Source organism: Chanodichthys erythropterus, chromosome 18 (genome assembly GCF_024489055.1).
Source record: "Chanodichthys erythropterus isolate Z2021 chromosome 18, ASM2448905v1, whole genome shotgun sequence".
Classification (NCBI taxonomy): Eukaryota; Metazoa; Chordata; class Actinopteri; order Cypriniformes; family Xenocyprididae; genus Chanodichthys; species Chanodichthys erythropterus.
In genome coordinates, this window is record NC_090238.1 from 4,000,140 (window position 1) to 4,025,481 (window position 25,342).

Below are 25,342 nucleotides of genomic sequence, written 5' to 3' on the forward strand. Positions count from 1 at the left end.
CACAAAATGGGGCAGGCGTAAGCCCGGTATAAAAGGTAGCTATACCTGCTTCTGAGAAGTCAGGTTGATCACATCTCACTGGAAGTCAAGAACAAAGGTAATTTTTTTTGTCAAATTAAATATTTGTGCTCTTAAAAAATACACTAAAATGTACAAATTCTGAGAAGACATATTTGATGCCTTTTAAAAATGTGAGTGTGGTTCAATTTTCAGCTGCTTTATTTTATTTTTTTCCTAGCCATCATGTTTTGGACAAGATATGCTGGAGCAAGTATATTATTGTTTTTATTGCTTATTCATCTCGGACAAGTGTATCCAAGAAATGATATGACTAACTGTAAGTTGATCATCAATGACTAAATTCTAATAATTAATATGGAACCGCTACATTTTTGTTATATATATTTGTATGTGTGTGTGTGTGTGTATTTATATACAAGTTGGATGTGAGGAGTGCAAACTCAAGGAGAACAACATTTTCTCAAAACCCGGCGCTCCCGTCTATCAGTGTATGGGATGCTGCTTTTCCAGGGCTTACCCCACACCCCTGAGATCCAAGAAAACCATGCTTGTTCCCAAAAATATCACATCAGAAGCGACATGCTGCGTAGCCAAAGAAGTTAAACGGGTAAAATCTAAATTAATAACTGCTACTGCTATATTACATTATTTCTTTCAAATGTATATAATAAAAATTGTTTGTTTGTTTGTAGGTACTTGTCAATGATGTCAAACTAGTGAACCACACAGACTGCCACTGTAGCACCTGTTACTATCACAAGTCTTAAAAACACTATGAGATTTCAAATTTACTTGTTTGCTTGGTTAGTTATATTCCTGTACCTGTCATTTTTTCTGCAGTGCTTATTTTCTGTTCTTGATTCACAATGACTTACACATTTAAAGTGAAAACATACTGTTAGAAGTTTGTGTGTACTGTGTACTGTATACAAATTGTCTTCATACTGTAGATTGTTTCCAACAATTCTTTTTTAAAAGGTTGTCATAATTGTTGTAATTTGTGCCCTACTTCCATAAATAGCGTAAGAGCATAAAATGCAATATTTTATCATTTATAAAATGCAAAATAACTTAATTAGCGTACTATGCTCTGCTTGGTATTAATTTAAGCCCTCTTTTGTTGGTAATTGCTGACTTGTTTTGTCGTCGCTGCTATAAGATTGTTCAAATACATTAATTAAAAACAAGATTGCTTATGACATCAATTTTCTTTGCCTGTTTGATCCTATATATGGGGGAGACTGATATCTCAGCATGTGTATATTAAAGGATTAGTTTACTTTCAAATAAAATTTTCCTGATAATTTACTCACCCCACATCATCCAAGATGTCCATGTCTTTCTTTCTTCAGTCAAAAAGAAAGTAAGGTTTTTGATGAAAAAATTCCAGGATTATTCTCCTTATAGTGGACTTCAATGGACTCCAAACGGTTGAAGGTCAAAATTACAGTTTCAGTGCAGCTTCAAAGGGCTTTAAACGATACCAGATTAGGAATAAGGGTCTTATCTAGCGAAACCATCACTCATTTTTGAAAAAAACAAATTATCTCCTTGCACGTGCTTCCGCTTTCCATATTCTTCAAAAAGATACTTGCCTTCCCTATTCTACTTACGGAACTAACGTGGCACCAGTTTAGTTTTTTCCGTAAGTAGGGAATAGGGAAGGCGTAGGACATACAGCGTAAGCTTTTTGAATACGGAAAGCAGAAGCACGTGCAAGGTGATATTTTGTGTTTATAAAGCATATACAGTTGTATTTTTTTCAAAAATGAGTTTTGGTTTCTCTAGATAAGACCCTTATTCCTCGTCTGGTATTGTTTAAGGCCCTTTGAAGCTGCAATGAAACTGTAATTTTGACCTTCAACCGTTTGGAGGCCATTGAAGTCCACTATAAGGAGAATAATCCTGGAATGTTTTCATCAAAAACCTTAATTTTTTTTTTCGATTGACGAAAGAAAGACTGTTAACATCTTGGATGACATGGGGGTTGAGTAAATTATCAGGAACATTTTATTTAAAAGTGAACTAATCCTTTATGCAGACTTATAGCTAGGATACATTTCTTTGTTGCTAAGCCTATTAGCATAACTTTGTTTTTAAAAGAAAATGCCTGAAAGCGGGGAGGGAAACAATGTTCTCTCAAGGTTTTTCTTTTAAATTGTTTTACAAAATCGCAAAGAAAGTAAGAAAGATTGATTTATTTGTGTCAATGGCGTGTGAATCAAGACAGACGCCCTCAGCCGGGACGTTACTCCAAGAGAAATTCCGAATGCTACTATGCCGAAAGATTTGGCCATGATTGAATATTAATCACGTTTCTATGACGTACTTCACAACAGTTACTATGGCGACTGCTTCCCAATCATAAATATTAAACATGTGTCGTTCTGAAGCCTCGCTGTAATGCAGATTTTTATCGTTGAATATTAATTAGGCTGTGCTGACGTTGCTCTGTTACCCTCTAATAGTGAATGCACGGGTCATGAATATTTGGATCAGGCCTTGGCCGTAGTAGTTTGAGATATTTGGGCTGGTGTGAGAGCAGCGAAGATGGCGGAGGAGGAGGGCAGCGCGACTGAGGCTGTGGCCCTCAGACACAAATTTCAGGATCTCATCTCCGAATTAAAAGGGAGCTCCGAGTCGACGCTAGATGCCTCCAATAGTTTTTGTCAGGATTTCTGTCAAGTACGACTTTATTCATGCGATTTAATCTATCAGTCTTTGTTCGTGGACGATGCTGCATGTTTGCATCGCTGCACCAACGATAACAAAACTAACAATACTAATACAGTCATTCATAAATATGATGGGAAACACACAAAAAGCTGTGTGCTGAAGAGATGAAGCATGATTGTGTTTTACAGTCCTTGAATGTTACAGTCATGCTGTTTGTTTGTTTGTATGGTCACAGCTTCTGATGGCTAACACATTAGCTTATTGTAGCAGCAGCCTTTACTTTCACTCAGAACAGTTATTTAAGTTATAAACATAATCATACAATCCTAAATATAAATATATGGAGCTATAAAATCAGCTAATGTAACATCGAGATGCTTTTGTAATGCTCATGTATTTTATTTAAGAAAACAGCTGTTTTCAATTGAATTATGAGTGAATCTGTCAAATTCTTTGACTATCAGATTAAATGAAAATTACATCTTGTCAATGCTGTATTTAAGTGCAACCTCGCCTCTGCATATGAATGTAATAATACACTACTTTTCATCAGATATACCATATTTCATTATTTATACGAATACAGTTACATGCCTTTGTTATTGGCAGTGGGCCAACACTGATGATCATGCCATAGCTGTGGAGAATATATGTATAGTTTGGACTCTGAGACTTTTTTACTTTCAGGTTTTGATGCAGCATGGATGTCAGTGGAAACCAGATGAAGATCCTCTTCCTCTGCTGGAGATGTACACGGTAGCTATCATGTGTTGCGCTGAGGCTAGCCCGTTCCTCAGCCCTGAATGTGAACACGTAACAGATGTGCTGGACAAGTTATCATGGTGAGTATAAACCAGAATGGGTTTGCATGCTTGGTCTTTCTTTTGAGGTTAATATTTAATATTTGAATATCATTTGAGCTGGATATGAGGGTTTAACGCATTAAAACTCAAGGTTATGTTAAAAATAATAATTCAATTATTTTGTTTAGGATTGAGATCATGATTTTTTAACACGTTTACTCAACATAACATGACCAAAATCGTATTTCACAACATTATTGTTATTTCTCGATAACATGTTTCACAACACAGTTGTTGTTTTTTTTTTGCTGGCGATAAGGTTGCATAGAAATATCACAATTCCTGATACCAGTTGAGATAAAAAGCTAATACTCTATAATTATAACTATATAACGATATAGCAATAACTATATCGACTTATCAAATGATATATGGACATTACTGTGATTCGTTTTGGTGAAGCGTTATATTTCCCATTACAATTACATGTGCGTTTGTTTACATAAAAAGAAATTTCACAAAAATATTTTGGCATAGCTCTACCATCTTGTCTAATCACTGTGTCTGAGGCGGAGGCGGGGCTCAGGAAGCTCCTACACACACACACACACACACACACACACACACACACACACACACACACACAGAGCGATTACAGTTGTCAGAAGATAAAAGCGATATCTTTGTCATAGTATTCTTTCAATGATTAAGGGGATTTCCTGTGACTGGCGTCAGCGCTGTTCAATGCACTGAATCAATGCCATTGATCTCTATGAAATGAAACATCAACCCAGTTGACGCCGTCATCGTCATTGAGCCCTGTGAAGTGGCACTCACAGTTAAATTAATTTCAACACCTTGTTTCATTCATAAATGAATCAGAGTAGTTAAGCAAATTATGAATGGTTTAATGATGACTCACTCATGAAGACAGTCTCTTGCCATCACCTGCTGGTGTAACAATGTAACGGCACTGAATGACAGCCTGTCTAGTGCGCAGAGACTTGTGCGAGCGCTGATACAGATTTGACTATTGGAACTAAATGTTATAAATAAAATAATAACCCAACAAGCTTATTTATATAGCTTAATAATAATAATATGGTGAAAATATCGCTTATCTTGATACTGAGCCACTCAAAATCACTGTGATGGAAATTCCTTCACCATGACAGCCCTGTAGAAAGTAACTCCTTACTTCAGCTGTTTTAGTGAAATACACAATTGGCAGTTTAGCTTTTGACTTTCTTAGCGAATGATTTAGCTCTTAGCTCAGAAACCCCTTTTTTAGTGGTAGTCATAGTCTTTGCCAAGCCATGCTGGGTTAAAAATAACCCAAGTTGGGTTAAAAATGGGCAAAAAATGTTTGCCCAACCTGCTGGGTAGTTTTATTTAATTCAACTATTGTTTTAAAATGACTATATTGCTTGCTTAATGAACCCAAAATATATTGGAAATTAACATTTATTAATATGTTTAATGAATAATAACTAAACAATAAACATTTATTCAATTGCTTATTAATAAATGTTCACCTTTTGATGATTATTGTTGCCTCTAGTAATTATGTGTCTGGTTTTTAATTTCCAACATATTTTGAGTTCATTTTAAGCCAGACATATAGTCATTTTTAAACAATAGTCGGGTTAAATAAAACTGCCCAGCATGTTGGACAAACATTTTACCCAACCGCTGGTTTGCCCATTTTCAACCCAACTTTGGTTGTTTTTAACCCAGCATTTTTTAGAGTGCATAATATACCAATTTAAAGAACCTGAGAAAAAGTGAAGGTCATTGTCACTGGTGAAAAGCTTTCTTGCATGAGAAGTGCATATTATATAATATTATCTTTCCCATTTTAAAGAATGGTTCACTTTATAAATGCAAATTCTGAAATTTGGAAGAATTTTTTACATAGAAAAGTGTAGCTCAGGACAAAAACCCTGCATATGTCATATTACTTGTGCACTATATTTCAAGTCTTCTGAAGCTTGTCTGACAGCACCGACTGAAAGTGATTGAATGTCAAATGGCTTCTAAAACATGGATGAAAGTAAGATTTAAAACCTTCAGTTGAAGAAATCAAGATAACATTCTAATTCACTTTTAATTAATGAATGTGGAGAAAATAAAACTTCAGTTCTCAGTTCAGCTCTCATCTGATGTGTCAGAACAGTCTAATCAACAATATTGCTGAATATTAAGTGTCCCAAACTAAGCAAGCCAAAAGCGACAGTGGCAAGAACCCAAACTCCAGGTGACAGAATGGAGTAAAGAAAAACTTGAGAGAAACCAGGCTCAGTCAGGTGACCTCCGTCGGGTTTTTTTTAGCTATTTACAACACATATTGTTTAAAGGCAATGCAAGTTTATTTATATAGCACATTTCATACACAATGGTAATTCAAAGTGCTTAACACATTTTTTTTTTTTTTTAAATGGATAGTTCACCGAAAAATGAAAATTACCCCATGATTTACTCACCCTCAATCCATCCTAGGTGTATATGACTTTCTTCCTTAAGACAAACACAGTTGGAGTTATATTAAATAATGTCCTGGCTCCTCCCAGCTTTATAATGGCAGTGAATTGAGGAGATTTTGAAGTCGAAAAAAGTGCAGCCATCCATTATGAAATATACCCACATGACTCCAGGGGGGTTAATAAAGGCCTTCTGAAGCAAAACGATGCATTTTGTGTAAGAAAAATATCCATATTTAAAACTTGCTTCTAGCAAACTGTGTGTTTATATATTTATATACATAAATAATATATATATATATATATATATATATATATATATATATATATATATATATATATATATATATATATATATATATATATATATATATATATATATATATATATATATATAAAAACACACATATATATATATAAATATAATCATTTATAATTTTGACTCCTTCCTTTTCTAAAAACATGTTTTAAAGGCTGAAATGTGAGGTCTTAAAAAGCCTACATTTTAATTTTAAAAACCTTGTATATCTCTGAAAATCTGCCTGCTACTGCAAGTGTCATGGGAAGAAAAACTGCACATAAATATGGCTCACAATTATGGAGCCATGTGTCTGAGCCTGTGTGAATCTGATTTATTGCTTTAGCCACTAGATGGCGGTGTGTGCTGGTGTTTCAGGACACCTCTTAGCCTTGATAAAATCACTGGAACAGTGAGGTACAAGCTGCGTACATAAAGGTCCATATTCACTTGCTGTTTTTTGTTCACTGTTTTAAAATATAGTGCACTGTGTGCCTTTCACTATATAGGGAATAGTGCATAAGTAAACAAGTGAGTCATTTTGAACACAGTGTAAGTTCTTTTACTCAATATATGTTCTTGTTCCCTAACAGGAGCTGTTTGAATCTTCTGTTGTCATTCTCTGAGAAAATCCCTGGTGCCTTATGGGAAGAGTTTCAATCCTCTGTCAAGGTCAGAGACAAGATATGTTTTTATTAACACAAAGGTAACATGTAGCATCTGTGGAATTGGTGTATGTACGTGGATCATCAGATTTTGATGCAGAATGATACTTGAGGCCCTTTCACAGTAAGAACGATAACTAAAAAGATAAAGATATAGTTCTAAAAATCATTCTTAATATAAAAGAATAGCACTGTCCACACTACAGCTATAATGATAACAATATAGAGAAACAATATCATTGGGATCACTTTCAGAACATTTTTTTTTCCAGCTGTTGAATGGTAAAACACTGACAGCCAATCAGAATCCATTCCAGCACTGGTGGTGGATGAGGAGAGACCCCTGATATGATTGTGAATTGCTTTGGGTGTACAGTAGTACATATGAAAGCACTTTATAAATGCCTCATTTATTCATTCATTCTAATTTAAGGGCTTGTGCATTTAAAATGACAGACGCCATTGTAAAGAGGTCCAGAAAAAGCCACCACTGTTTGACAAGTTAAACCCTCTTTTCAAAGATACTTTAAAGAAAATGGTTATATGGAAAACAATCGGTCATACCCTCAGAATAAATGGTGAAGTAATAACGATGAGATCATTATGGCAGGCTAGCAAACAGTGTCAAATAAAACCTCAGGTATCCAGCGCTAGTGACGACAACATTGTCTTGCTTCCTTTGAAGTTGCAGAGAAAAAAAGTATAGGTGTTGTATTTATTCCACTGTATTGACTTCGTCAGCTAAATTCACTGTTAGATTAGATGGATTACACTTGAAACATAGCATGCTGAGGACATCTGCTGGTTAAAGCCGTGTAAATGCAGCAAGAACAGCAAAAACATGTTGTACACACTTTGAAACTGCAGTGCATGAGCTTACAATAAACAGACGTTATCGTTCATTAATGTGGATGCAAATATAGTTATCACTATCGCTATAGTTATCTTTATAGTTATCATTCTTGGTGTGAGGTGGCCTTAAAGGGATAGTTCACCCCAAATTGTTCAAAATCTGTATAAATTTCTTTGTTCTGTTGAACACAAAGGAAGGTATTTTGAAGAATTTGTTAAACTGAACAGTTTTGGGGCACCATTGACTTCCATAGTAGTTTTTTTCCTACTATGGAAGTCAATGGTGCCCCAAAGTGGCCTGGTTACAAACTTTCTTCAAAATATCTTCCTTTGTGTTCAACAGAACAAAGAAAATTATACAGATTTTGAAGAATTTGAGGGTGAGTATATTATGATAGAATTTTCATTTTTGGGAGAAATATCCCTTTAAATAAGCTATTTCCTCACAAAAGCGGTTTGTTCAGGATAGTGAAGCCTCTCCTCCATTGACATCCATTAAAAAAATGGCCTCTTATCTCCTTCCCTATGTACCACTGCATTAGCTAGCCTTACACTTTTTTTGGCTAAGGTTGCAGACTTGCCTTAAAGTGGCTTTGTTTGAACTTTGCAGGTAGGTAGATCTTCAGGAACAGGATTGGGCACCCCTGGCCTTTTGTGCATGTGAAAGTGTTGCTTTGAATGTTGGTGAACATTAAAGATCTTTGAATGTTCTTTGAATGGCTCTGCACAGTCTGCAGCCTCTCAATATTTGAGTTAATTAAGGTGAGACACCCCAGGTGAACAGGGTAAAAAAAAATAACTAATAGATATCACCATACTACCCCAGCTGATTGATTACATAAAAAATTGCAAACATTTTTTGTATTACAAGTTTTCTAAAATATAATGTTTAAATATGCAAATGAGGCGTTATCTAATTAAATATGCACTTATTTGCATACATTTCTAGAACAAAAATCTGAATATTGGATGACGTCAGGTTCAAAGTTCTCGTTTAATTTTTTGGACATTAAATTCAAAGGTTTTTACAGAGGGAATTTTGGATATCTCTTTTTATCACTTCATAAATCAGAAAATATTATCAACAGCCAGAAAAAAAAAATATTTTCACAATTTCTTTTAGATATAAAATGTTGTATAAAATCAGGCAGATTATATATCAACAAATGCCTCTGTAAAAACCTTCAGAATATTGATAGGAATAAAACTGTTCTGCTGAAGTGGAGATTTCTGAATCGGAGCAGGAGCAAAAACTCATTTTGAGAAAACGGCCTTTAAAGATATTTATTGTAATTGAAATCTATAGACACAAATAGATAAAGTGCTATAAAACATACACTTAAAAGTGTATTTTGGATGTTTTCTTTCCACCAGTCTGAAAAAACACTTTATGAAAAGCCAAAAAGTGCAAAATCTCAAAATTGACAGGTGCTTTTGCCTGTAGTGTCTCCCCTTAAGGTTTAAAAACATGTTTTAAAATTGCGTTGATGATTTCTTTGATGCAGATGGCTCATGACATCCTTCAGGCACATGGGAACGCGCAGCTTCACACCCTGTTGACTCTAGTGGAGGAGAATGGTGTGTGGTCCAATGCCACGCTGGGTAGCCTTCTCTCACGTGACACCGTTAGTGTTGAGAAAGGTAAAAATGCTTTCTACCATCTATTTCTTTTTTATTTGAATGTTCTCTCTTTTATGGGTCAATCTTACTTTTGGTAATAATGGCATTCATTTATAATTGTACTGTTACTATTGTTAACTTGTTTGGATGTGCGTCTTCCGTAGTACATGAGTTTTTATCTCGAGAAGGACCTGAGCTACTTCATATGCGTATAAAGCACCTCATCAAACAGAAGTGCATGGATAAAGCTGCAATACTAGCAAAGATATGCGCAGAGTTTCCTGAATTTGGAGGAAAGAAGAACTTTAAACAAATCTACCTCGTATGTCTGTGTGAAATAAAGCCACAACAAGAACTTATGCAAGAGGTGAGGGTCTTTTTTAAAAAAAGAATCAGTCTATATTGTATTAATGCTGAAGTTCAAGCATATTTACAAATGTGTTTCTGCTCTCGCATGTTTCGTTTGATTTGAAATTATAACCGGGCGGTTTGTGTTCCTTGTGTTATCCACAATTACAGTGGTATGCAGGAGTGGATTGCACATGAAAAGCTCTCATCTGTAACAAGCTGTGTTTATTTGTTGAATTTAGCTCCAGAGGTTACTTCCTACAATTTTATTTATTTATTTTTTTTGAACATCCGAATTAATATTTCAGTAAGATTTAAAATGTATAGCCTTGCACAACATGCATTTATTAATCCCTCTTTTATATATCATGAAAGAATCACTATAAAGGGTTAGTTCACCCAAAAATGAAAATTGTCAACATTTACTCACCCTCATGTGGTTCCAATCCCAGAAGGCTTTGATTCATCTTCGGAACACAAATGAATATTTTTAATATCCTCTCATCCTTGATCAAGACATACATAGAGTTCCTCAAATATGGTAAGCATGGAAGCTCAGTTATACTTGCTTGGCATGCAAGAACAATCCCCATTGGGCTTCTGCGTTTACCCTGTTTGATGTGTGTGTGCATTATGCATGTGTGTTGTTAAAGGATTAGTTAACTTTTAAATAAACTTTTCCTGATAATTTACTCACCCCCATGTCATCTAAGATGTCCATGTCTTTCTTTCTTCAGTCGAAAAGAAATAAAGTTTTTGATGAAAACATTCCAGGATTTTTCTCCTTATAGTAGACTTCAATGGGCACCAAACAGTTGAAGGTCAAAATTAGTTTCACTGCAGCTTAAAATTGTTCTACATGATCCCAGACAAGAAATAAGGGTCTTATCTAGAGAAACCAGTGCTCATTTTCTGAAAAAAATTTAATTTTATACATTTTAACCATAAATGCTCATCTTGAACTAGCTCTTTTCTTCCTCTCTATTTGAATTCCAGCAGTGTAGACGCTGCTAAGTGTATAACTGCCCTCCACAGGTTAAAGTTTGAACTAATTGTTATATACTATTGAACTAGCATATTGCATCTAAAATTTAGTTCAAACTTTGACCTGAGGAGGGCAGTAATACACTTAGCAGTGTCTACACTGCTGGAATTCTAATAGAGAGGAAGAAGAGAGCTAATTCAAGATGAGCATTTATGGTTAACACTTATATAATTTTCCATTTTTTTTTTAGAAAATGAGTGGTTGTTTCTCTAGATAAGACCCTTATTTCTCGTCTGGGATCATGTAGAACAATTTGAAGCTGCAGTGAAACTAATTTTGACCTTCAATTGTTTGGTGCCCATTGAAGTCCACTATAAGGAAACAAATCCTGGAATGTTTTCATCAAAAACTTTAATTTCTTTTCGACTGAAGAAAGAAAGACATGAACATCTTGGATGGATTATCAGGAAAAGTTTATTTAAAAGTGGACTAATCCTTTAAGTGTATATTTTTGAATAAAAACCTAAATTAAATGTGTTATATCATAAAGCGATCATGTCTCTTCACAAAACTGGGATTAAACCGCTTAATTCATATGGATTACTTTTACCATGTCTTTTTGTAGGTTTTGATGCATGAATTTTTTTGTTGCGTTCACTTTCAATAAAGGGACAAAAGTGATGAGTGAATATTTTCACAACTTTTCATTTGTGTTACTAAAGATGAACGGAAATCTTAAGTGTTTGGAACAACACGAGGTGAGTAAATGATGACAAAACTTTAGTTTTTGTGTGAACTATCCCTTTCATTAATCTGTTATTATTATTTTGATTATTATTTATTTTCATAAGCTTGAATATTGCAATTAATGTGTAACCTAAACGCGCTCTGTTGTGTTTGGTAGATAAAGGAGATAGACTGTAAGGAGGCTCTGGACATGATTTGTAACTTGGAGTCTGAGGAAGATGAAAAGGGAGCTCTCAGTCTCTGTACGGCATTTTTCAAGCGCCAGCTTCTCAGCGGGGATGCTTATTGTGCCTGGTAAGACCTTTTTTCTTACTCTTAAAGGTGAAGTATGTAGTTTCTAGTTTCACCTAGCCCAGAGGTTACCAACCACGTTCCTGGAGACCCCCCAACACTGCACATTTTCCATGTCTTCTTTGTCTGACAAACCCTTTCTAGTCTTGGAGTCTCTGCTAATGAGCTGATGACCTGATTCAGGTTTGCTTGATCAAGGAGACATGCAAAACGAGCAGTGTTGGGGGCCTCCAGGAATGTGGTTGGGAACCACTGACCTATTAGTCTGGCTATCACCAGACCAAGCTCAATTTAAAATTGAACATTGGTCTGGGGAGTTTGCTATGTATTTCCTACTGCATAAGAGGCGTGATCAACAATCATTAGTCACGCAATTGGATAGTCCTTCAACCAATCAGATCAACGATCCGGGTGACGTACTTTGCAGAGCGATGCGAAAACTCCAGACAGGTTTCCCTTGTGTCTCAATCAGCTCCCTAGTTCAGAAGTCAGGGCACTGATCAGGGAATCAGCCACATTCACTTTCATGATATACTGATTTATGTCCTAGGGAACTAGGGAGCTGATTGAGACGCAGGGTTAGTTTGTGGCATTGATCTGCGGTTTGCAGAAGCAACAACGGGATCGAGCGATTTTTGCAGGTTGTGCAAAAAACCATGAATGTGATCGGTATTTACACCCACCTGAGCAATTTGTTTTCTAACTAAAGAAGTCATTCAGCATCGTCGAGAGGTTAAAAGGCGTCATTGTCATGACAACCAAAAAGAATTCCAGTCAGCTCAGGCGGCGCGAGATTCAAGAAGCTGGGGGACGAAACAAATAATAGCTCTGCTACATTTCTCTCAGATAAGGTAAATGCTTAACACAATCTGCGTCACTGTGATTGTGCATTGTTATTTTGGAGAGGCGGGTAGATCAGATCAGAGTTTGAAAGCTGCTTGCCGTCGCTTCTCTATCGTCATCATGTTATACCCGCCAATAGCGAGCAAGTTGGATAAGCCAGTCTGTGATTGGTTCCCGCAAAAGTGTAACAGCAGAGCAGAACTGATTGCACGGGTTTCCAGACTGAGTTGCCAAGCGAAATCAAATCGCCGGCAGATCAGGCTGGGGTTACCCAGATTACTGACCTAGCGGAATTACAGAAATAAATCTATATCTATATTTTCAAACAACCTTGCAAACCTCACATAGCACCTCCCCAACTCAAACATCACAAACACAGCTCTTACGGTGCTTGTGAAGGCATGTCCCACCTGGTAAAAGTTGGTCAAATTTCAATAAAAGGTACAAAATATTAAGAATTCTTTTAGCTTTGTTGCTTTGTGTCATGAGTAAGCAACTGAGTAGGCTAACACTCTGTCTAGAGCGAACGTGAGCACCTCGCTTATAATAAACCCATCCAATGTATCTGGCTCACTTTTTGACATGACGAGCACACCAGCTTGAGGCTGAATAAACATTTTAAACTTAGTCTTTAAGAATGGGTTCATGATGATGCTGTACGGTATTGAAATGCCCATTGTAGCGAATTGCATTGCCCTCTTCCTTTAATGTGTTTATGACCTGTTTAATCTTCAAAGGTCTAAATGCAGTGAATTATGGCTTTCACTTCTGTAAAACAAACCTTTGCTATAGGTTGCTGGAAAGAGATTGACTGATCTGAGTGAACTGCTGTCAATAGTCGCTTTTCCACTGTAGGGCCAGGGCTTTCAATGGGCCGGGCTGGGCTAATAGCCTCGGACCTGTAGCACCGAGCCCAAAATCAACACTGCGTTTCCACCGTCGGGCCAGAAGCTCCACAGCACTTAACTGAACAAAATGCTTTTCTTATTTAGTATTTTTGTCTTGTTTCCAGTCTAAATAACTAAAAATTCCTAAATCCAGATGCTTTTACTAGATAAGTAAAATGACTTAAGATATTTTTTCTTGTTTTCTGGTTAAAGAAGCAAAATTATCTGTAAATGGGGTAAGAAAAATAATCTTATATCTGTTTGGAACAAAAACAAGAAACAAGATTTCAAACAAAAACAAGATTATTTTTATATACACCATTGGAAGATAATTTTTCACCAAAAAAAAAAAGAGTTAATGCGTACTTATTCAGTCACGTCTGTTTCTGTGTATTTCTAGTCACATGACAGTATGTTTATATTACATTTAGAAAGAATGATCATTTCTACAAATTTTCCACAAAAATATAACCTGAGGAGCTTTAGCACTCTTTCCAGTGACAGTCCCAATAGTTATATTTTCATAGAAACTCGCGAAAAACTGGAGTTGCTTTATTTTATGACATATGCGGAGCTAAATATGGATATCAGATAATCCAGTATAAAGAGCCATATTTACCATATTTACTATGGTAATGTTTACTATGGTCTTTTGCATCACATATAAATATTTCTGCCTTATATGGTGATCAGAATCCACATCGGATCACAAACAGAAGTTATTTCAAACACTCGCTGCTGTCTGAAAGTGAGTTTTGAGCTAAAATTATTTTAAGTCTTTAATGCTGATGTTAGCTGGTAACCTATATAAAATCATCCGCGGCGCTGCCGTTTCCAGACTCCGATAAACTCTGCCTTTGTTCGTAACCACTCTCTCAAGCCCGGGCTTGATCGTGCCTCGTCGGGGCTTCCTCAGGGCCAACGGCCTGGGTTTTTTGCCCCCCGAATACCTTGGTCCAAAGTGGGCCAAAAAACTCTGGCTGTTGTCCTCGAGGAAGCCCCGACGAGGCACGATCAAGTCCCGGAAGTGACAGTGGAAATGCGACTGGCCCCGGCACACACTTGCACGCCCGCTTTTGGCCCGACAGTTGAAACACGACTAATGTTCCGATGGTGCCGGGAGGGCTCAATGTTTACACTTTTGGGGGAGATAAACCCACGAATAGCATACTAATAGTAGTCAGTAAACAATAAACTGTGTCAAGAGAATGTATTTTGAAAAATCTTTCATACTTCACCTTTAATTTTCAATCACTGCATTAGGACCGCACAAACAATTAAAATATAATTGTGTTTGTGATTTTGCCTGCAATTCACTAAACATAAATTCAACATTCAGTTCTTTTCCCGTTTTGTGAGGTTATATATATAGTGCGTGCATAATTATTAGGCAAGTCAACATTCTGATCATATATTTTTTCCAATCATTAAATGAAACGGTGATTAACGTTCCTCCAATGGTGCATTTGGACTGTGTCAGCATCTGTTTCTTGTGCACAACATGGATAAGCAACAACAGGTAAACATGTAAGCTGTGTGTACACTAGCTGGGTTCACAATATTGACACTAGAGTGATTTTAGTCAATCTTCATATTGATAAATGAATCAATTCTTAAATCTCAAGATCAATATTTTAGTTTATGCTGTTTTTATTTAATGCGTGAACAAAACTTTTAGCTTTCAATTTTATCAGAAAAAATTCAAACAATAAATGTTGTTTTGAAACTCTTTAATGTCAAAACACTCCTTAATGTTCAAGCAGCAGCACGGAGCGATGAACGATCATCTCTTCATCTTTACTACTGGTTATAGCACAAAATAAACATGAATGGACATGAGAAGGTATGTTGAAAAAAAACCAGTACAACTTACTGAAATGTATAATCTCTCATGTAATCACTCAATCAGTTTCAGTCATGGAAAGACGTCAGTAAAACAGCTTGAAAACAATGTGACGTAACATTACATTTACCAAAATGAAAGCCATTCAATGTCCATAGTTCATTAATTAGCTAGAAAAAGAGGAGCATTTTAAAAAGATATAGTGATTGTATAATATGGAGCATATTACATATTCACTCTATTTTTACTTAATCAGTTAGTGTTTGATAATTAAATTAGATTATCAATTAATTATTAAATAAAGTTAACAATAACAGCATTGGTATGTAATTGGGACTTTGCCATAAAGTGAAAAATTCAGATATGCAAAATAATTTTTTTATCAGTTTTTTCAACAGGTAAATCACACTAAATGAAAATATAACTGACACTGAAAAGTAAACAGTTATGAAATAGCCATGAGTAGGATGCAACAGTACAGAAATTTCCAATGAAATGCTCACTGGGTCAGCAGAGTTGCAAAAAATGGTTGAATCAGGAAACACATTAAAGGGTTAGTTCACCCAAAAATGAAAATTCTGTCATTAATTACTCACCCGCATGCCGTTCCACATGCGTAAGACCTTCATTCATCTTCTGAACACAAATTAAGATATTTTGATGAAATCCAAGACTTTTTTTAATCCCCCATAGAAAATAGTCAATGTGACTACAGTGGTTCAACTGTACTGTTATGAAGTGACAAGAATACTTTTTGTGCGTACATTTTTGTTTTACTTTATTCAACAAATTTGTCTCTCCTCTGTCATTCTCCTACGTTGTTTACGTCCAGCGCTTCCAGGTTCTACGTCATAACGTTGACTCATTATTGGCCGGCTCCTGCGTCAGCATCACATGCATGCATTGTGCTGCTCATGTGAACAGCATCGGCAAATATTGGGCCGCCGTTCAGGCGTAAACATGGGAGTGCTGCTTCATAACATTAAAGTTGAGATACTGTAGTCACGTTGACTATTTTAACGATGTCTACTACTTTTCTGGACTTTGAATGACGGTATTTACGTTTCTTTCTATGGAGGATAAAAAAAAACCTCTTGGATTTCACAAAAAAATATCTTAATTTGTGTTCTGAAGTAAAACAAAGGTCTTACTGGTGTGGAACGACATGAGGGTGAGTAATTAATTACAGAAATTTCATTTTTGGGTGAACTAACATATTAAATGCAAAATTAAGTGTAAAACCAACAGGAACCCTTTACTCACCAGTGCCACCATTTTCCAGAACTGCAACCTACCTCATATACCTATCGACTTAATAATTATGCACGCACCTTGAACATCATCTGAACCTCAAAAAGAAGTGATTCGTGTTCCCTGGCATGAAAGAAAACTACTGATCATTATTTTTTTGTTCAGTGCAGGTTTTTTTACTGTCTGGATGACTGTAAACTCACTGACTGCACTCTCACAAATGTCCCCGTTATAATCAACAAGGCATAGACACAGTGTGAATCAGAAATTTATTGTGCAGTGTAGACAGCTTTATTGATTATAACAGGAGTTTTCATGAGCGTCAAACAAACAAAACAATTGTGATTATGATTTTACTCATCATGCTGTCCTACTGTGTATTTTGAAGATACTTGCTAATCATTAATATGTTTAGTGCTTGATTTAATTTTTAAGTGAGCACATGAATAATATTGTATATCTTACAGGGAGCTGACATTGTTTTGGAGCAAACTTCTAATACGGCTTGAATCAAAACAGGCCTTTTTGGAGCAATGCAGACTGTTAGCACGCCTCTCCGTGAGTGTGTACCATATTCTGCTCCTCATCAAAGTCATTCAGGCGGAGGTTAGAAAAGTTTTTGTTTTTATATCAATGTGTTACAAAAGCCAAGGCAACAGCACTGACAATGACATTTTTGTTTTCTCAGGTTGAGAAAAATGGACTCTCAGTGTGCATCGAAATGTGCATTCAAGCACTAAAAATGGGAGTTGATGATAACGAGGGCTGTAATATCAGTATCTGCAAAACAATCTCTTGTTTGCTGCCTTTAGACCTGGAAGTAAAACGGGCTTGTCAACTCACTGAGTTCCTGATAAATCCATCTTTGGACTCTTACTATGCTGTTGAGACTCTTTTTAATGAGCCTGACCAAAAGCTTGAGCAGGAGGATCCACCAATTCTGAACTCACTACGCTGTGACGTGTTGTTGGCCTTAAAGACAAAGTGGCCTTTTGATCCGGAGTTCTGGGACTGGAAGACTCTAAAACGCCAATGCCTTGCTTTGATGGGTCAGGAAGCAACAGCTATATTGTCTACTGACAAATGTACTGACAGTGAAGACAATGAAGTCCATGACCATGATGAAAAATATTTTCAACATCTACATTTTATTGATAGTCCTAATTACGAGCTCAGTGAAGTTGAAGCAGAAAGAAAGAAGAAAAGGGAAATGAAGAAGATGAGAGAGATGGGATTTGTTTCGGCTCGATTCCGCAATTGGCAAGCTTATATGCAGTATTGTGTTTTGTGTGACAAAGAGTTCCTTGGACACAGGATTGTGAAGCATGCATTGAAACATGTTCAAGATGGGATTTTCCGTTGCCCAATATGTACTAAAACATTTGAAACGAGGGTAGTTCTAGAGCCTCATGTGGCATCACATGTGAAACAGTCATGTAAGGAACGCCTTGCTGCTATGGGTGTGAGCAAGAAACGTCCCAGTTTAGACACCAAGTTGGCAGCAGCTAGCACTACCTTGAAAAAAGAGCACTACATCAAAACTGAAAAAGTTACCCAAGGGACAATTAGCAATAACAGTGTATGTGCTTCAGACGGAAGTCCCAGCACAAATGTAAAAAGTAAAATTAAAGCGTCATCCCCCAAACAGGGCAACCCTATTCGTGATGTTACCAACACTGAACAGTGTTCATGCCCTGTTACAAGCTGTCAAAAAGTTTTCAAGTACTTCAGGAATTTGGTTGCACATGTTAAGGCCCACAAAAACGAGCAGGAAGCAACACAGTTCCTAGAAATACAGAGCCAGAAGGCTATGTGCCAGTATTGTCACCGTCAGTTTGTTAATGTGACCCATCTTAACGATCACTTACAGATGCATTGTGGCGAGAAGCCGTATTTTTGCATTCAGCTCGGATGTAATTGCAGCTTTTCCTCTCATGCCGAGCTTCAGATACACAGAAAAGTACACGCTGAATTTCAGGCACAGTGTGCATATCCAAACTGCGAGAGAATATTCAACGAGACTTACTTGCTGTATGATCACGAAGCACAGCACTACGTGACGTTCTCCTGCAAAAGTCATAACTGTGACAAGGTGTTCTACACCCTGTCTGAGCTGGATCTGCATCAGAAAGGACATGCAAAGCAGAAGGACCACTCTTCTGCTGAAGGGGGCTCACCTTCTCAACTTGAAGTACTAACTCCCACTATTCCTGCCTTAGAGCTGCCTCCAAGCCAAATTAAAGAGGTTTCTCAAGAGGTTGCCCCAGTAGAAAGTCAATGCACAGTAGAAAGCATTGCAGATAATATTCAAGATCCCACAGAAAAGCCTGAGCCTCCTGTATCATGCACAGCCCAGTTGACATTGAACAAAAATGATACTCTAACTAATCTTGTTCAGCCTGATGAATCACCTGATGAGACACCCCATTCTCCTGAAAGTACAAAGCAATCGCATCTTGAATCTTGCTATGTAAAACTGGAGCCTATTCCCATCAAGAGCAATGATCCAATGTATTTAGATGCTGTAAAGAATGCCGACAGTGAAACTCAAATACTCTTAAAAGATAAGAAATTGTTTTCTTTCCCATGGAGTCAGCTTAAGCCTTCCACATTGAAGTCGCCTCCCTCTGTGACAACAGCCAACAGAGAAGAAGGTCTGAATCATGTGTGTCCATTCGAAACCTGCACACGGAAATACAGCACCTCCAAAAGTTTATCGAGACATGTCAAAAATGTTCATTCGGAGGCTTTTGAGGAGTGGAAGTTGTCTAAGAAGTACAAAAGGATTGCAGAAATTGCTGCAAAAAAGTCGTCGTCTGGGCACACAAATACTAGTTCTCGGATTGTGAAATGGACAAGTCGTTCCAAACAAACTGAACATACTACACTTCTGGACTCGGTGATTGAAAGTCCTTCCTCTGTTTTCTCCAATCACGATAGTATGCAGCCCATAAGTGCCAAGTTTTGCTCTCAGCTTGAAAACACTCAAAGTGCAACACCAAACCAGACAGATCTGATGCAATTACCAATAAATCAGACATGGGCAACACCTTCAATGGAGAATTTGGATTCAGGTTTTTCTGTTCATCCTTACCGCTCTACGATTTTATCTGAGAACCAGCACACAACCCCTTCATACCATTCTGACACAGTCTTAGATTACGCAACTGCCTCATCTTATGATGACATCGTCCCCCTTTCTGCGAATCCCCACACACCCTCAAGTGTGATGAACGAAGCCTCAAAATATGTGTCAAGCTCTCTTAGAGTGCTGCATGCCCTTAACAGTGAGCAGACTTGTGACCTGTCACAGGTTGAGTCAAGCGTTAATCTTGGATTCAGTCGGATTGGACAAAACCATCTCACTGATATTTCCGTCAGTACTTTATCTGGGCAGAACGGCAGCCTATATTTTCCAACTTTGCCTTCAGAGGCAGGTCCTGTTTCAGTTCAGTCATTGGGAAATTCAAACAAAGAAATCAGCACTGATGGTACTGATGCATTAGATGTCAAACATATGTTGAATCCTTTAACCCCTCATTTTAAGGAATCATCAGAAGATTTCTTTAGTGCTGCCGCCCTGACTGGTGAGAAAAGTCCAGAAGATTTTTGTAATCATGAATTGCCGCAGGAAGGAACAGAAGGAATCACTTCAGATGATCAGAATGTTTCAGGTTCTGGTGAAACTAGGAAATCCAAAAAAATTAAAACATCTAAGAGAACAAAATGGCCTGCCATAATACAGGATGGGAAAGTCATTTGTTGCAGGTGCTACAGAGAGTTTTCAAGCACAAAGTCACTTGGAGGTCATTTATCAAAACGTTCCCAGTGCAAAACTGTCGATGAAATTGATCTTACTGGGGATTTACCAGTATCATTTCTTGATTTTCTGAATGATCCTGATATTTCAATGGCCCAAATGCCTCTCCCCATGAACGACATACTTGAGGACGCTCACAAATCCTGCGTCTATGCACCATCAGAATCCAACACCTTCAACAGTAACACTTTAACAAGCATGCATGGTGGCACGGATAGCATCCAGAACACTAATATGTCCTCTCAAGACCCCTCTGAAATGACTAGAAATTACAGTTTCTTCCATCCACCTGTATCAAACACTGGCAAAGACAGCAAACCCGAAGCTGTAATAATCTCTGCAAATACTGGTGAAGATGGCAAAATCATGGAAATTGAAAGGGCATTACAACGTCTTGATTTAGTTGATATACTCAGTCGAGACAAACCTGAGATCAAATCTCAGAGCACTATCCTGCACGATCAGAGCTCTAAAGCTGTCACCAGTAATGATCAGTGTCACACAATCGAAGATCCTGAACAAAACGAGCAGAAATGTGTTTTAAAGCCCTTTAGGTGTGAAGAAGGCTGTGTTTATGGAGCAATGACAAAGGAAGCTTTATTTAAACACCTTAGTCGTGTACATGACTACAGTGAGGACAGGATCAATCAAATGAAGAAAAACCCTGACAAATTTGCTCCATACAGCTGCCATTTATGTTCAAAGACATTTACCAGAACCACAGGCCTGAAAATCCACTACAAAAATGTCCACCATTTTTCAAAAGAAGAAGTGTCTCTTTTGAAAATTGGCCTTGGTTTTAGAAAGATCAGAAAATCTACATCTACATCAAAGCCGGAAAATGTGCCTGCTAGCCTCATCAGCAACCAGGGAAATGACTCCCTCTCAGAGCAGGTTCAACACCAGATCAGTCCAAATTTGCCTGTTACATCTGTTGACTCAAATGTTAAAGGAGAGTCCAACATTGTTACCAAAAGAAAAAAGAAACGGCCCACACAAAAACCCACAGTTTCCAGCACTCAGACTTGCAGAACTGTGGAATCACCACAAAAAAATGTAAAGCTTGAAGTACTTCCAGCTACATGCGTAAAACCACCGAAAGACCCCTCTCTGACTGCAGAAAATCATGTCAGTGAATCAAATGAACCAGGTACTTTTGCGATGCAAGAGCTGAGTGGTCAAAATCCCTTTCTTTTGGACACGATGAATGCTCCTGTCGAAAAAACACAAAATGCAACTACACAAACTAACAGACCGATTGAAATGAATTCCAATGTGATGGTTGATATTCAAGAAAAAACTACAATGCCAGTAGTAGACACCTTTGATTCTGGTGATTCAAGTGAGACGCACATTATGTTCCGGCCATATCGATGTGTGCATGAAGGATGTGTGGCTGCCTTTTCAATCCAACAAAATCTTATCCTCCATTACAGGGCTATGCATCAGTCAGAACGTGATGAAAAAAACAGTGCTAAAGAATCTGACGGAGTGGTCCAAGTGCAGGAATACAGATGCCAAGTCAAACAATGCTCAAAAGTAGTCTCGAAAGTTACCAGCTTGTTGAAACACTATCTTTTGCTCCACAGGTGCACACTGGAAAAGGCAAGTGCGTTGTTATCCGGTGTTGAGGTTGGCACGTTTCAGTGTGACCAGTCAAAATGTTCTGCTCACTTTACGTGTCATTTGAAATACATTGATCATATCAAAAATGATCACAAAGCAATAAAGGTTTCAGCAGATGGGGACTTTGAGAGTGTGGACCTCACATTCGGATGTCAGTTTGAAGGTTGCGATAGGGTCTACACAACCAAGTCAAACCTTCTTCGACATCTTATAAAGAAACATGATGCTACTTTTGAAACTATGAAAGAGAAACAAAAAAATGCAATTGGGAATGATGTTCAAGCTAAAAAGTTAAGTGCAACTTCTAACAATGGAAAAGAGAATATTGCAAATAACAATATTAAAACGAAGAAGAAGCATTCAAAAAAGAAAGAGGACAAGGTCCAAAACCTTCGGGCAGCCTTAGAAAAGCCTGCTCTTAAATCCATCGATGAAGCATCTGCCATGTGCAATCAAAGACTTCCTCTACAGTACCCATGTATGATTGAGAGTTGTGATTCAGTAATGATTGATGAGCAGAGTATCCTGAAACATTACACCACTCACGGCCTCACGGATCAGTACATTGAGGATCAAAGAAGCCAGTTAATTTTTTGCATTAAAAGCAGTGAGATGCCTAGAGAAGATAGCACCTCAAAAAACATTGAGGTGGAGGAAACGGCGAAGGTCTCTGATGAAGATCAAACAGACCATTCAAACGTCAGTCCTCCAGATGTAGGCCCAGAGCCTGCAGCAGAGGTTCCAGTTAATCCAGTCAATGAAAGTTTCACTGCCCCAACCGTGCCAGTAGTCAAACGGAAAAGAGGTCGTCCACGAAAGTCGGAATGCAGAAACAAAATCTGTGTAGAAAGAAAGCAAAGTCTTCGTAACTGCTCCGGGGAGCATGTTAAATGTATGCTGAAAGTCTCAGGATCCATATTGAACTCATCTAACTCTCAAGGGAACCAAGTAGAGAAAGATGTTGCACTAAAACTTTATAAGCCTTCAGAGTTTGAGACATCTGTCCTGAAGTTCAGCAAAGACACTCTATCCAATCCATCAAAACGACAGCGAAAACTTAAACCAATCATCCAAGAGAGAGACCAAGTCCAATGTGTTGTTAATTTCCGAAATCCACTAAAGATTGAGACTGTAAAGAATGTTAAAATTGTTATGTATGAAAACCTATCCACTTGTTCTGAACTTTTACTGAAGCAACTTCAAGATATGCAGCCCTTGGTCATCCTGGAAAAGGAGCTGCACAGTTGATGGTTAGATTAGACACACACACACACACACACATCAAATCAAGGCCTTGCTCTCAGGACCACATACTGTGTCACATGCTGCTGACAGGTACATCCAGTTACACTCCCTTGCATTTATAGTAGTTCCAACACCTTGTTTGTTATCGGATTTTGATTAGTGCTTTAGAGGAAAAACAATTTTTGTACAATATTTAACATTTTGATGTACCATTATGGTTGTGTTAAAGAACCATTTTGTATTTCTGAAATTCTCGGATGAAAATTAGATGAAAACATTTTTTAAAATGTACAATTTTATGTAGGATGAAAAAAGTTACGATATATCCCTGTGGGATTTGTATTCTCTTTTGTTGTTGTTGTTGTTTTTGAAAGTATTTATTTTTTAACTTAACAGTAGTGTCAATGTACTTGTCTTCCACCTAACATTCAATTTAAGTAAACTGAATGCTCAGTGTAAATTGTGGCATCCACATGACTGCTTGGTGTCAGATTGTGGTGTTTGCAATTCTGAGGTTTTCTCCAGAAATCAAGAATGAGGTGTAATGTTTCAGTGTGAACGTTCAGTATAGCACACATTTGAAGGACAACGTACAAAATGAGGAGGGAAAAATAAAGATGTTAAACGAATCTACAAGTGCAAAGTAGTTTTGTGTGTGTGTGTGTAATGTTATAATAAAAGTGTATGCACTATAGATGCAAACTCCTCACCTTTAGGTGAGAACTCACCTTTTTGAGATCAAAATATGTCACCTATGGGATTTGTATAGATCCAATGAGAAAGTGTTTTATGGGGGGTAGGGGGGGTCTTACAAGGGTATCCTGCATAGCATTTTATTATTTATAACGTGATTTTAACCAAATGTTGATTTTTGGTCAAATCTTGCAACAGTATGTTAAATTTTTTTGCAAGAAAAATTACAGTTTTGAACATTTAAGGGATTTTTACATTTATCTTTTATTATCTATTTTAGTACTTTAAAAAAAAAATTACGTGTGCAGCATGCCCCCGCCCCACACAATGTTCTCACTTTTTTTCCTCCTTACCTGTTTGCATCCCTGATGCACACAAAGCATGGGCAAGCAGTGACAAGACTAAATTGCTAAATTTTAGTGGCAATCTACAAACCTGATTCCAAAAAAGTTGGGACACTGTACAAATTGTGGAAAAAAACAGAATGCAATGATGTGGAAGTTTCAAATTTCAATTGTTTATTCAGAATACAACCACTGCCACTCTGAGAGGCTCTTTTCATTCCCAATCATGTTGCCAATTGACCTAATAAGTTGCAAATTGGTCCTCCAGCTGTTCCTTATATGTACATTTAACTTTTCCGGCCTCTTATTGCTACCTGTCCCAACTTTTTTGGAATGTGTAGCTTTCATGAAATCCAAAATGAGCCAATATTTGGCATGACATTTCAAAATGTCTCACTTTCAACATTTGATATGTTATCTATATTCTATTGTGAATAAAACATAAGTTTATGAGAATGGTAAATGATTGCATTCCTTTTTTATTCGCAATTTGTACAGTGTCCCAACTTTTTTGGAATCGGGTTTGTATCAAAACCCAGGGTCATCCATATAACCCCAGTTCACGGAATGAAGTCATGCAGCTGCTCTGACTGCTGAGGCACATCAGGATTGATCCAGTCAAGTTTAAGCCTCCCCTCCACACAAGACAAAACCTCAGTGAGGTCTGTCTCTTCTCAGCTCCTGAGAAACATCTGTTTTTAAGGTGGAGGGTTGAGGCTCAGTTCCGAAAGCTTGAGAGTGAACATTTTTATATTCATATTCCCACAGTGAAGACAGTTATGCTTCGGTCAGAGACAAGTGTGAAATGAAAACAAAGAGACAAGCAGTACGAGTAGTGTATGACTGCTGATTGTTTTTGTAGGTTTCTGAACACAGCTTCGAAGAGGCTGATATAAAAATGTGTACCTCCATTTTAGTTATGGCCTGGATGTAGTTATATTTTGTCTAAAATTTCAATAAACTGTTACATTTCAAAAACATTTCAAATGCTTCACAGGCTTAAA

At 37.3% G+C, this 25,342-nt stretch overlaps 2 protein-coding genes across 6 annotated transcripts; both read left to right on the top strand.

Moving 5' to 3' along the window:
• Positions 1-243: 243 nt before the first annotated feature.
• cga (glycoprotein hormones, alpha polypeptide) lies at positions 244-788 on the top strand. The gene is made up of 3 exons (XM_067368437.1): positions 244-337; positions 441-628; positions 714-788. The coding sequence occupies exons 1-3, from the start codon at positions 244-246 to the stop codon at positions 786-788; spliced, it is 357 nt and encodes a 118-aa protein (XP_067224538.1).
• A 1,762-nt stretch (positions 789-2,550) lies between these two features.
• On the top strand, positions 2,551-24,092 carry znf292a (zinc finger protein 292a). 5 transcript variants are annotated; one of them, XM_067368396.1, is made up of 8 exons: positions 2,551-2,706; positions 3,385-3,539; positions 6,872-6,950; positions 9,301-9,436; positions 9,580-9,782; positions 11,653-11,789; positions 17,078-17,216; positions 17,299-24,092. In XM_067368396.1, the coding sequence occupies exons 1-8, from the start codon at positions 2,572-2,574 to the stop codon at positions 23,302-23,304; spliced, it is 6,990 nt and encodes a 2,329-aa protein (XP_067224497.1). In that variant the 5' UTR covers positions 2,551-2,571; the 3' UTR covers positions 23,305-24,092. The 5 variants fall into 5 exon arrangements, with proteins under 5 accessions (XP_067224497.1, XP_067224500.1, XP_067224501.1 ...); XM_067368397.1 differs by lacking the exons at positions 2,551-2,706; positions 3,385-3,539; positions 6,872-6,950 and adding an exon at positions 8,502-8,557; XM_067368399.1 differs by lacking the exons at positions 2,551-2,706; positions 3,385-3,539; positions 9,580-9,782 and having other exon boundaries at positions 6,874-6,950.
• Positions 24,093-25,342: the final 1,250 nt, after the last annotated feature.

Excerpts from the sequence above, each read along its gene's own strand:
- znf292a (XM_067368396.1), top strand. The coding sequence starts at position 2,572 with ATGGCGGAGGAGGAGGGCAGCGCGACTGAGGCTGTGGCCCTCAGACAC. Across the intron at positions 9,437-9,579 it reads CACCGTTAGTGTTGAGAAAG|TACATGAGTTTTTATCTCGA; the intron begins GTAAAAATGCTT and ends CGTCTTCCGTAG. Across the intron at positions 17,217-17,298 it reads TCAAAGTCATTCAGGCGGAG|GTTGAGAAAAATGGACTCTC; the intron begins GTTAGAAAAGTT and ends TTGTTTTCTCAG.
- cga (XM_067368437.1), top strand. The coding sequence starts at position 244 with ATGTTTTGGACAAGATATGCTGGAGCAAGTATATTATTGTTTTTATTG. Across the intron at positions 338-440 it reads AAGAAATGATATGACTAACT|TTGGATGTGAGGAGTGCAAA; the intron begins GTAAGTTGATCA and ends TTTATATACAAG. Across the intron at positions 629-713 it reads TAGCCAAAGAAGTTAAACGG|GTACTTGTCAATGATGTCAA; the intron begins GTAAAATCTAAA and ends GTTTGTTTGTAG.